General features: G+C 40.8%; 1 protein-coding gene across 2 annotated transcripts; it reads right to left on the bottom strand.

The window, feature by feature from the left end:
• Window positions 1-738: 738 nt before the first annotated feature.
• Window positions 739-13512, bottom strand: LOC138663737 (gastrula zinc finger protein XlCGF57.1-like). 2 transcript variants are annotated; one of them, XM_069750063.1, is made up of 7 exons: window positions 13245-13512; window positions 12936-13115; window positions 12729-12852; window positions 12562-12653; window positions 12279-12369; window positions 1922-2634; window positions 739-1765 (listed from the first exon to the last, which is right to left on the bottom strand). In XM_069750063.1, the coding sequence occupies exons 1-7, from the start codon at window positions 13320-13322 to the stop codon at window positions 1286-1288; spliced, it is 1758 nt and encodes a 585-aa protein (XP_069606164.1). In that variant the 5' UTR covers window positions 13323-13512; the 3' UTR covers window positions 739-1285. The 2 variants fall into 2 exon arrangements, with proteins under 2 accessions (XP_069606164.1, XP_069606163.1); XM_069750062.1 differs by having other exon boundaries at window positions 739-2634.
• Window positions 13513-13881: the final 369 nt, after the last annotated feature.

Consider the following 13881-nt stretch of genomic DNA (forward strand, 5'->3'; position numbering starts at 1 on the left):
TCTTACAGGGCAATGCAAAGCTGGGTAATTATACTTGTCTCCTATAAAAGGATAATTTCAAAAACAGAAAAGTGTCTTAACAAACTGGAGATCCTTAATGTAATTCTGCCTTCAATATTTGTATACCAACTGCATACCCGCTGTCCCTCAACTATACAGGTCTTAAGGTAAATATATAAAATATATATACAGATGGATATTGGTATTAAAAGCAGTTGTTCAGTAATCATTGGTTACAAGTTTTAAAGGGGTGGTCCGACACCTCTCACTTCCATGTTGTCTGGTATCACATGTGGGTCGATGCTGTTGAACTTGATTAGGACAGTTGAAGAGGGAACCATCCAGTCCCCTCTTGGTCTCATCTGATTAATAAGAAATCATTCTTATTACATATGACATTCTTGGTGTCAGACGTTTTCTTCAGCAACTGTCCTGATCATGTATAACAGAAGGGCTGGTCAACCCCTTTAAGATGCAGTTGTAGTGTTCACATAATGATAAAGTGTTCTATATACATGGTGAAATATTTAAGATTGTTATATGCACTCTACTTGCTGATGTTTATTTGTCATTACATACAGTATATTTCCTAATCATTATCCTTAAGTGTTCTAAATTGCTTTCCCTTGTAGACATGTGACATAAATAAACCTGTCAGCAGGATTTTGCTAAGTAACCTACAGACACTGTCAGGATGGTGCTGCTACACTGATTAAAATGATATCTGTGGTAAAGAAATCCATCTTGTGGTTCTTGTGTAATCAATTAAGTTTGCACCTAATGAGATGCCCGTGCTCTGGGGCGGCACTGTAGGCAGAGTCTTATCTTCCTGCTCTAAGCCAAAAAAAAACAAAGAAAGACCATCCCATAGGCCGCCCCGAAGCAGAAACAGTCTGTCTCTATGAAGAGGAACATGTTTGCGCTTAGGGGTGGTCTGTGGGCAGGTCTCTCCTTGGTTTCTCTGGCTTAGAACAGGAAGATAGGACTCTGCCTACAGTACGGGTACATAATTAGATGCAAACGTCTAACTCTGATTACACAAGAACCAGAAGACAGGTTTCTTCACCCCAGTTATCCTTTTAATCAGTTTAACACTGCCAACCTGACAGTGTCTGAAGGTTACGTAGCAAAATCCTGCTGACAGGTTCACGTTAACTTTTACTATAATGTTTCTTGTACATTTCATCAATTAAATCATTTTATAAAATATGCAATGGCTATTACTCTAGGTAATTTATCTGATGTTTAACAAACTGTTATTTCCTTGTAAAACATTTTCCTATTCTCAATGTGAAAATGGCTTTTCCTCTGTATGTATTCTTTGATTCATAAGAAGAGTTGATTTACAGGAACAACAATTCCCACAATCTGGACATGAAAATGGATTATCTGCTGTGTGAATTCTCTGATGTGCAATAAGATTTGATTTGTTGGTAAAACCTTTCCCACACTCTGAACATGAAAATGGCTTCTCCCCTGTGTGTGTTCTCTTATGCCTAACAAGATTTGTTTTGTCCGTAAAACATTTCCCACATTCTGGACATGAAAATGGCTTCTCTCCTGTGTGACTTCTCAGATGTGCAGAAAAATTTGCTTTCTTATTAAAACATTTCCCACATTCTGAACAGGAAAATGGCTTCTCTCCTGTGTGAATTTTCTTATGTGCAATAAGATTTGTTTTGTAGGTAAAATATTTCTCACATTCTGGACATGAAAATGGCTTCTCCCCTGTGTGAATTCTCTGATGTGCAGTAAGATTTGCTTTCTTGTTAAAACATTTCCCACATACGGAACATGAAAATGGCTTTTCTTCTGTGTGACTTATCTGATGTCTAACAAGTTGTGATTTAATGCTATAAGATTTTCCACATTTTGAACATGAAAATGGCTGCTCCCCTGTGTGACTTATCTCATGTTTAACAAGATCTCCTTTGTATGTAAAACATTTCCCACATTCTTGACATGAAAATGGCTTCTCCCCTGTGTGAATTCTCTGATGTACAGTAAGACTTGCTTTCTTGGTAAAACATTTTCCACATTCTGAACATGAAAATGGCTTCTCCCCTGTGTGTGTGCTCTTATGTTTAATGAGATCTCCTTTGTAAGTAAAACATTTCCCACATTCTTGGCATGAAAATGGTTTCTCCCCTGTGTGAATTCTCTGATGTACACTAAGACTTGCTTTCTTGGTAAAACTTTTCCCACATTCTGAACATGAAAATGGTTTTTCATCTGTGTGAGTTGTCATATGGCTAACAAGATTTGTTTTGTAGGTAAAACACTTCCCACAATCTGGACATGAAAATGGCTTCTCCCCAGTATGAATTTTTTGATGTGCAGAAAGATTTGCTTTCTGGTTAAAATATTTCCCACATTCTAAACATGAAAATGGTTTCTCCCCTGTATGAGTTTTTTGATATTCAGCATCACTTTTGTTATTTTCATTTTCCTTAACAGTCTGTAATGAATTAGAAGATTGGACCTGTTCATAAGAAATAGAGGATAGATTTCTGCCGTGAATGGCTGGCGGTATATCTGGAACAATGTTATTCTCTTCATATATATATGGTGTGATACCATAATCAGCCGCTTCAAAATCAGTAAATGTAGGATATCCCTCTGATGCACAGTCATCTGCCAAGAAAAAATATATATATAATTCTGCCTTTTGGAACAAATTGCATTTAAATTCAATAATTAGCTGATGAAAACAGGGGTACAAACTGTAGACTTCAAGGCAAAGACTGATAGATTAAGCCAAAAGGTGATGTACTTTCAATTTATAGTTTTTCTTCTAATGCTAGCTTTTTTATAGCTTTATGTTTCCCGTTACCGACGACCGGGGTAGGAGGTGGTAGACCAATTCTGAGGATGAAATGCATTTCTTGAAAAGTGACCGGAGAAACACATTATGGATTTTGAAAGTAGGTGGTAAACCAACACAAAATGCTACTGAGTTGACTACGTCAACTTTCTTATAGGGACCAATGAACCTGGGTCCCAGTTTCCAAGAGGGAACATTCAACATAATGATTTTTTGGTAGACAACCACACCAAATCATCAACACACAGGTCCGGACCAGCCAAGCCTTTCAGATCAGCCAAAGGCTGCCGTCACACTAGCAGTATTTGGTCAGCATTTTACATCAGTATTTGTAAGCCAAAACCAGGAGTGGGTGATAAATGCAGAAGTGGTGCATATGTTTCTATTATACTTTTCCTCTAATTGTTCCACTCCTGGTTTTGGCTTACAAATACTGATGTAAAATACTGACCAAATACTGCTAGTGTGACGGCAGCCATACTCATATTTGGAAGCCATCATCCTTAAATTGTTAAGAACACCACACCACACAGAGGTAATAGATGAAAAAAAAACTTCTCCCCAGGAACAATTTCCATTAAAGGTGCAAATGTACATAATTTAGGATGAAAGCCATATGCTCCACAGAATGGGGACTTGTCTCTAGATTCATAATGACAATTATTCTCTGCGAACTCCGCTAAAGATAAATAAGGGACCAAATCTGTCATAGAAAATATTAAGATACCTGAAGCCACTAGTGAAGGGACTTTAACCCCCCTCCTACCTCCGCTCTCTCTTTTCCAATAATGAAAAAGAGCTTACAATCGAAATAGAAATGCACAGAGGACATAGGGAAATGGGTAAATTACCTACTGTATATTTGGGAACTGACAAATTTAATTAAAATCCCGTTTGAAGCCAAGTTTCCCATCAGAGTACAGGTAACTAGACTGGAAAGATCTTTCTTGAGTTTCATATAACAAAAGGGACAAGTGTTTACGCATAAACAGAGAAGTGTAGATGACCCCTTTGTTCCCAGTCAGACATCCTGAGGTGAATGGAAACTTTTGTTCCCTTCAGAGGAAATGTTACACCTGCAACCAGACAAAGGGGCGCAGACAGAGTTATGAATATCAGGGTTCATATAGATCTGATAGTAATGGGACATATATTTTCAACTTCATGACTAATCGGGGAAAAATATGCATATTTTCTCATCACTGTGACATCTGCCTATAAGTCCTAAATCAATAGTGGCCAGATCGCTGACAACAGCCATGTCATGTTTAGGTAAAGTTAAAATCCTGATAAAAATATGGCATCGATCTCGAAATTCTGCGAGTGATTGTCAGGAGGGAAGATATTGTTAATGTTAGGAATTTCATAAAATCCTGAGGGCCTGAGAATATCCCACAACCCGGCCTAGACGTGAGGTCATCAAACGGGGGGGGGGGGGGGGGGAGGGGGGGTATAGGGGTGTGTTGGTGTAACATAGGTACTGACAAAAAATTAAGGTGAATTATGATCTGTGCTCAATGCTAAGGAACATAAATATCAGTGTAGGTTTGATCCCATTAATCAAACATTTGTAATCAGATTTCTTCCATCCACTAGCTGAACCATTCTTGGATCCAGCGTAGTTTCTTTATTAATCCTGTTTATTTTATGTAATTGTATAGTTATGGATGAAATATAAAGTGTAATATTTATGCTCTTTTTGTTATGTAAAACCACACCCCGAAGCCATACGCTACCAGAACTGGGCGTGCAGTCAGCCTGTATAAAAATGACTGGTGGTGACAGCGAGTAGTTTTTGGGTTATCATGGGGATAGCCATGACCTTACCAGAGGTACATACACATATCCCATGCGTGGAAATTAGAGGTGTATATACCATAGGCTTACTGTTAGTTCCATAATAACTAGCCTTAGTGGAAACAGCCACAGCCTCCTCGTTAATCGTAGGTCAATTGCATAATTGTCCGGACGATAGGGGGGAGCAGAGGGGTGTTCGTGACACAAAAATAGCAGCACGAGAGGTTCAGTTACGACCCCCTGGCTGCAATCTTTAACTGTTGGTAGAAAGGAAATCTGCACAGCTACCTGGAAGGCAAAGCAGATCCATGCAGAGCAGGTGCTGGTGTAGCCAGGTGCCATAATCTTCTGACCCCTGAACAGCACTGGTGGGGATGCTTCCCGACGGGTGCACAATTTGCGTGGTCTCATAATCTACAACCCCTGGCAAAAATTATGGAATCACTGGCCTTGGAGGATGTTCATTCAGTTGTTTAATTTTATAGAAAAAAAGCAGATCACAGACATGGCACAAAACTAAAGTCATTTTGTGATGGTGTGATATGCTATGTGGGTATCATTTTTGTGTATATTTCTATTTTACTTATTTTCATGGTGTTCTCTTGTAGAAGGAGTTATTTGCTAATTGATGAATGGCTGTTGCTGCCATCTGATACCAGCCCCCACAGTACAGTATTGTTTGCTAATATGCTAATGACATGTTGACCTAACTTGTTGAAACAATGAGTTCCTGAGACCTTCCCCCTGTGAATGAGGAGGGAGACTTAAAATATCAGGGAGGTGAGACACAGAGCAGTCCTGCATGGAATGATGTGTTCATAGCACCTCAGAGAGAAAGAAGCATATATGGACTATGCTATCCTCTGTCTGCTGAATTGTTGGACTTTTATCCTGTTACTGAACTGGATTCGTGTTCTGGACTATTTTATCCTTTGTGAGGTGGATTATATATGGACCTTTTGTATTGTTGCCTAAATAAAGGTCTTGCGATTGTTCACTCTTCGCTGGCTCTGTTGATTGTGTGGTACCAGAGAAGGACCCCGTGACAACTGTGGGATTAACAGAGCGTAACCAAATGGAGAACCACCCACAGACTGAGTACAGAAATTGGACTGTATCCAGTTTACAGGAGAGAGCCAGAAACCTGGGCCTGAACTACCAGGGACTGACTAAAAAAGCCTTAATTGATCTACTGGTGGGTGCTAGCCAGACCACCTACTGCCATATGTCTGGAGGACAAGCCCAGGAGAAGAGGACCCCCACCCCAAAAAGTCAGTGGGTAGTGTGGTACGAAGAAGAGATGGCAGTTCTGGGCCCCGGCGTCTCTCACGAGTATAAGGAGGAGGCTACCCGCCGGGTACAGCGGAGACAAGAAGCAATGGAGCTTGAAAGTGTGAGTAATGCAATGTGGAGTGTAAACCCAACGATCCTGGAGCCTGTACGGATCACCCGGACAGAGTTTAAGCCATTTGATGAGGCTTCCGGAGATGTGGAGGGGTTCTTCAAGGACTTTGAGCAGCAGTTAGCTGTGATGGAGGTGCCCCACTCTGGCTGGATGCATTTTGTTAGTGGGACTCCTGAACGGCAGCATGGCGGAGGCTTACCAGACCATTGACTCACAGTGGAATCAGGATTCTAACATTGGAAAGCAGACTATCCTGGATTACCATGCTATCACCCCAGACTCACATAGAGCCAAGTTCCGAGACCTCACATGCACTACGGGGGGATAGTTTAGGATTTATGCACATAAGATGTCCCAAGCATGTCGGAGATGGCTGGAAGCAGGAAACACTTTTACTTTTACTGTGGAAGATGTTATACAAGCGTTCCTTATAGAACAATTTCTTGCCAAGTGCCCCGCAGAGGTATGGGAATGGGTCCAGGAGCGCACGCCGTGCACCGTGGATAGAGCTGCAGCCCTTGCCGATGAAGCCCTTATTGTCCGACAGCAATGGAGGTGGCTTCTGGACAATGAACCACGGCCTTCCCCACACCCCTTCCCCCTCCGATTATATCTGCCCTTCCACCTAGTTGCAAGCCGAAGACAATCACGCCTCACAATCCTGGGCCCCAACAGTTTCGACCACGACCTGGGGGTATCACAGAGAGATGTTATGGGTGTGGGAAAACTGGACATTTCCAGCCTGGTTGTCCCTCAAGGATTTGGAAGGAGCCCCACCTCGTCCAGTACATCTTGTGCACTCCATCCGCCTGAGGAAGAGCTACCACCACCCTCACCAGAGTGAACCACCGACCACGGCACAATAGATACCCCTCCTGGAGTGTACGGACTCTGGCCTTTGTCCTTCAGAAATACAGAGCAACGGCATTGCCACCTGCAGGATGTCTTAATTGATGGATACAAAGTGTCGGGATTTAGAGACACGGGGGCATTCCTGACTATCGTTGTCCCCCATGTGGTTCGACCCGAGGCAATTTCCCAGGGCCTGGGAATTCCCATTGTCCTGGCGGGGGGTGTCCGCAAATATATACAGCAAGCTTTGGTACGTTTGGATTATGGTTTTGGAGAAAAACTGTGTTGGATTGGAGATATGGGAGGACTTCCTGCAGATATCCTCCTTGGAAATGACACTGGGGAGTTACAAAGTCATTTTGTGGGAGCGGAAGGTCTGTGGGCCTCTCACTCTTCTGAAAGAACAATTGGAGGGAGATATCGCAGATATCGGAACGCCCATCATTCCCTACGTTTTAGAATTCAGAGACTTTCTTGCCCAGCTAGCTACCTTGGCTAATGAACATCAGCGAATGGCCCAGTCCAAACAAAAAGCCTGGTGTGACCATAAAGCCAGGACTTGGGAATTTACGGACAAGTGCTCATGATTATTGCAACCCCTGTCACTGTACAAGGAAGTATAAAATTTTGAGCAATGTGGACTAAAGTGAGCAGGCCAGAGGTCTGTGTAGACCTCATAGCGTGCTCACTTATTATGAGGGGGGAGAGGTTGTGATATGCTATGTGGGTATCATGTTTGTGTATATTTATATTTTACTTATTTTCATGGTGTTCTCTTGTAGAATGAGTTATTTGCGAATTGATGAATGGCTGTTGCTGCCATCTGATATCAGCTTCCACAGTACAGTATTGTTTGCTAATATGCTAATGACATGTTGACCTAGCTTGTTGAAACAATGAGCTCATGAGACCTTCCCCCTCCTGAGCTGTGAATGAGGAGGAAGACTTAAAAAATCAGGGGTGTGAGACACAGTGCAGTTCTGTGTGGAATGATGATGTGTTCACAGCACCTCAGAGAGAAAGAAGCGTATATGGACTATGCTATCCTCTGTCTGCTGGATTGTTGGACTTTTATCCTGTTACTGAACTGCATTCGCATTCTGGACTATTTTATCCTTTGTGTGGTGGATCGTATATGGACCTTTCGTATTTTTGCCTAAATAAAGGTCTTGGGATTGTTCACACTTCGCTGGCTCTGTTGATTGTGTGGTACCGGAGAAGGACCTTGTGACACATTTCAAATGGCAACTTTCTGGCTTTAAAAAACACTAAAAGAAATCAAGAACAAAAAATGTGGTAGTCAGTAATGGTTACTTTTTTAACCAAGCATGGGGGAAAAATTATGGAATCACTCAATTTTGAGGAAAAAAATATGGAATCATGAAAAACAAACTAAAAAATACTCCAAAACATCACTAGTACTTTGCTGCACCACCTCTGGCTTTTATAACAGCTTGCAGTCTCTGAGGCATGGACTTAATGAGTGTCAAACATTACTCTTTATCAATCTGGCTCCAAATTTCTCTGATTCCTGTTAACCAGATCAGCATTGCAGGTTGGAGCCTTGTCATGGACCATTTTCTTCAACTTCCACCAAAGATTTTCAATTGGATTGAAATCCGGACTATTTGCAGGCCATGACATTGACCTTATGTGTCTTTTTTCAAGGAATGTTTTCACAATTTTTTTTCTATGGCAGAATGCATTATGATCTTGAAAAATGATTTCATCATCCCCAAACATCCTTTCAATTGATGGGATAAGAAAAGTGTCCAAAATATCAACATAAACTTGTGCTTTTATTGAAAATGTAATGACAGCCATCTCCTCAGTGCCTTAACCTGACATGCAGCCCAATATCATCAAAGACTGTGGAAATTTGCATGTTCTCTTTAGGCTGTCATCTTTATAAATCTCATTGGAACGGTACCAAACAAAAGTTCCAGCACCATCAACATGCCCAATGCAGATTCGCGATTCATCACTGAGTATGACTTTCATCCAGTCATCCACAGTCCACGATTGCTTTTCCTTAGCCCAGTGTAACCTTGTTTTTTTTGTCTAGGTGTTAATGATGGCTTTCGTTTTGCTTTTCTGTATGTAAATATAATTTCCTTTAGGCGGTTTCTTACAGTTCGAACACAGACGTTGACTCCAGTTTCCACCCATTCGTTCCTCATTTTCCTAGTTGAGCATTTCCTGTTTTGGAGACATATTGCTTGAAGTTTCCGCACTTGACAATTTGATGTCTTCATTGGTCTACCAGTATGTTTGCCTTTTACAACCTTCCCATGTTGTTTGTATGTGGTCCAGATTTTAGATACAGCTGACTGTGAATAACCAACATCTTTTGCAACATTGGGTGATGATTTACCCTCTTTTAAGAATTTGCTAATCCTCTCCTTTGTTTCAATTGACATCTCTCATGTTGGAGCCATGATTCATGTCAGTCCACTTGGTGCAACAGCTCTCCAAGGTGTGATCACTCCTTTTTAGATGCAGACTAACGAGAAGATCTAATTTGATGCAGGTGTTATTTTTGGGTATGAAAATTTACAGGGTGATTCCATAATTTTTTCCTCAGAATTAGTGATTCCATAATTTTTCCCCCTTTGCTTGATTAAAAAAAGTAACCATTACTGACTACCACATTTTTTGTTCTAGATTTCTTTTAGTGTTTCTTAAAGCCAGAAAGTTGCCATTTGAAATGACTTTAGTTTTGTGCCATGTCTGTGATCTTTTTTTTATAAAAAATTAAACAACTGAATGAACAACCTCAAAGGCCAGTGATTCCATAATTTTTGCCAGGAGTTGTCTGTAAACCATAGTACACTCACTCTGTCTTTGACCTCCAGACTGACTTCTATTTTCATTGCCATTATTGACCTTGAATTGGTGACCGATATTTCAGCAAAAGTCTAAATCTTTGTTTTGACATCAAAGAATCTATTGGAATCATCTCCGAGTGTAACCTTGACCAAGCTCATCGTGGTTTGCCTCACTATGCTGGTAACAAGATAGATGTAAGAATGGACCATCTGCAATCTATAGTGGATCAAGTCAATGGAATGCTGGAGAATGAATGGGGCAAACAAAATTCAAACTGAGGAAGTATTCCTTCATGCTGGCTGATGCTATTCCTGAACTCATGTTAAACTCATCCGAATGATTTTCTGGAGAGTGCAAGATATTCTTGCTTTTCCTGGTAAAGTTATAAATGCTTTGCCCTCAAACCTACGGCTCTGAACAACATGCTAGACTTCTATTTCTATATTACAGGAGAATCCTTAGATGGGGGTATTCTTGGGGTCTCTTGGGTCTCTAAAGTTAATACCTGTGCAAACCTTCTAAAACCAAAAGAGCATGACCGTTTTTACTCTTTCTGATCACTGGGTTATAAATTCACAGTGAAATGATGTTGTAAAACCCGATGTGGAGTACAACAAAGTGCAGCGGCCACAGAGGAACGTGGCCGAACCTGGCAAGGACAGGTGAGTAAGACAGCAAACTCCAATAATTAGATCTACCAGTGGAGACTGGCAATTTATCAACAGCCCCATAATTCCACTGCTACAGTCTGCTTTTTCATAATGATCCAAACTATATTCAATAAGCCAGTGCTAAAGAAATCTTCTACCTGCCTATTATGTTTCAACCTGTACTGCTGTTACTAATGCCCCTAAACAACCAGAAATCTTTTCCTGTCTATTATGGTCCATACTGTGCTGCTCCTGAGATGGAACCTTGCCCTGCACAGGGTAAATCTAAACAACTCCACAAAAGGGATCATTTTTGGACGGCTAAAAGAATCCTGCTTCTTTACGGCCTATACTGTTCTTCTCCTGGAAGTGATGCCTACCCTTCACAGGAAAAAAATGTGCTCAAACAATAAACAGCTGCACCCTAAAAATATACTTTTTTTCAAGACCTAAATTAGGCTTTGCTTCTTTATTCATTGTTCTGCTGCTTGCAGGGAATAAAATTATCTTGTACTGGTAAAAAATAGTATGTAAAAACACACAGGAATCTGCTGCCAGAAAAGTGAAGATCATTGTGGCAACAGCGTTTTGTCAAATATAATGCTCTGGAACTAGTACATGTATTGGGGAATAAGGAGATTGCTGGTATGCGCTGATACCAGTAACATAGTAACATAGTAACATAGTTAGTAAGGCCGAAAAAAGACATTTGTCCATCCAGTTCAGCCTATATTCCATCATAATAAATACCCAGATCTACGTCCTTCTACAGAACCTAATAATTGTATGATACAATATTGTTCTGCTCCAGGAAGACATCCAGGCCTCTCTTGAACCCCTCGACTGAGTTCGCCATCACCACCTCCTCAGGCAAGCAATTCCAGATTCTCACTGCCCTAACAGTAAAGAATCCTCTTCTATGTTGGTGGAAAAACCTTCTCTCCTCCAGACGCAAAGAATGCCCCCTTGTGCCCGTCACCTTCCTTGGTATAAACAGATCCTCAGCGAGATATTTGTATTGTCCCCTTATATACTTATACATGGTTATTAGATCGCCCCTCAGTCGTCTTTTTTCTAGACTAAATAATCCTAATTTCGCTAATCTATCTGGGTATTGTAGTTCTCCCATCCCCTTTATTAATTTTGTTGCCCTCCTTTGTACTCTCTCTAGTTCCATTATATCCTTCCTGAGCACCGGTGCCCAAAACTGGACACAGTACTCCATGTGCGGTCTAACTAGGGATTTGTACAGAGGCATGTACAAACTAGGGATTTGTACAGTAGTAGAACCAGAATGCTGTATATGACAAATGCTGCTGACACAATGATCTTCAATGTTCCAGGCTCTACAAACTGCAACTCGTCTCCTCTCCCAGCACTGTAATGACAGAAAGCAACATGGGTGAAGACTGAAGAGTTCTCAGTGTGGTCAAGCTAAAAATGCCTGTTTTGACATTTTCTGTGATCTTTTGGGGGTTTTTTTCACACTTTTTGATACTACCTTCCTACGATTGGGCAATGTCATAGAGGGGAAAATTACACCCTTTCTCAAAGAAATCTATGTTAAAACGCCTTTGGTTGAAGAGGAGTTTGGAAGGAAAGGAAATTTGTATAATGGGCACCCAAAACTTCAATAACCCATATCACTGCAATACAGCGGAGAAAAAAACTGAGTAATCAGCATCACTGCAATCTTTAGTGATATATACCACTTAAAGTAAAAAAAATATGAAAGGTCCTGTAGATCGGTGAATGTCCAGATCCTGAGAACCGAATCAATTGCAAAAAAGACTGCTAAGTAGTACATAGCTTATCAGGCAGGACAGCAAAACATATACAATAATTTAAAAGAAGGACTACAAAATTGAACAAAATAATTGTACCAACCAGTGAATAAGTACATATAAAGGTCACTAGTCACCTGCACTGTCATCTGTAATAATCTCCACTTTAAACCAATCATCAGCTCTCTCATATGTTTCTTTAGTATCAATATTATTCAGCTCTTCACCCTGAAAGAAATATTGGAAAAGTCACAGGCACATGTCACATCTATGATCAGCTCTAATCCTGCCATGTCCACCGTTCTCATTACACAAGTATAAATCATATAATACTGGTGGATAAAATAAGACTGAGCACAAGACCTTCACAGCCGCCTACACATCATAGGGGAGATCTCATGATACCTTCTCTCCATCTACCTGATGATCCTGAGGAACATTGGGATCTTCTTGTTTACAGTCCTGTGGAAGAAGAGGACATCTCTCTGGTGTTGTCCTCCTACTGGATAGATCTGGGGGAAACACAGGGACTGAATTTATTCATTACATACAGATAATTATAGGCTGTGTGTATTTAGTCCTATTACCTGGTGATGTGAGGGGCTGGGGAACCTCCATCATGACGTCTTTGTACAGATCTGTGTGTCCTTCTAAATACTCCCACTCCTCCATGGAGAAATAGATGGCGACATCCTGACACTTTATAGGAACCTGACACATACAATGATACCGTCAACCACCCGATCCCTTCATAGCGTTACTGTATAATGTCCCAGCATTCCCAGCAGTGTCACCTCTCCAGTGAGCAGCTCAATCATCTTGTAGGCGAGTTCTAGGATCTTCTGGTCATTGATGTATTCACGCATCAAGGGTTGAGGTGGAGGCCCCACAATTGGGCTCAGGGGTTTTCCATGTCCATCAGACATGGGGGCCTGACAGCGCTCACTAAAGGTCTTCTTCACTACTGTGTAATCCTGGTTATGGAGAGGCACATTAATAAATCTCACTATAGACATTTCCAGAGTCCTCACCTCTCCAGTTCTGTCCATCTGTTATTCCCATAGATGAGAATTATGTAATGTAACGTCATCAGAATCTCTCACCTCTCCAGTAAGCTGGAAGAGCATCTCTAGGGTGAGGTGTAATATCCTCTCCACCATCTTGTCACTGCTCTTTTCCATCTTTGATGGGTCAATCAGGAATATTCTGTTATAGAAGCTCTCTAATGTTTTAGGGACTTGAATAAAAAAGTTTGTCACTGTAAAATCATAAATAATGTAATATTACAAATTGTTGGAGACTTTATATCCAATTGCTAGCCAGAGAAATTATGCTAACATGTATGGCACATCACTATTTTATGTGTTCGCCTGTTTTGTTTTTTATTGTTCACCATTGAGGCCGTGGTTTGGGGGTTTCCAGATGTTTTTTGGCCAATTCAACTACTGCAACTTTTTAAAACCTCACAAAATTTGCCAGAGATGTACTCCAGTTCATCTCCGAGCTACCTTATGTATCCTAGGCATTTTGGTGCAAATTTGAGCCATTAAGCAAAACGTGAGATTTTTTTGCATAAGAGATTTTTATTTTATGCTAAATTAATGAACTACGTGCGCCATTTTGAAGAATTTGGAGCAAAAAACTTCACTGAATACCACAAGGCAAAAAAAGGGACTAAAAAAACCAAAAACATCACAATTGATGAATTGAGACTGAAGTTTTCTGGCACGGAGCCTGTTA

This window comes from Ranitomeya imitator, chromosome 2 (genome assembly GCF_032444005.1).
Source record: "Ranitomeya imitator isolate aRanImi1 chromosome 2, aRanImi1.pri, whole genome shotgun sequence".
NCBI classification, from domain to species: domain Eukaryota; kingdom Metazoa; phylum Chordata; class Amphibia; order Anura; family Dendrobatidae; genus Ranitomeya; species Ranitomeya imitator.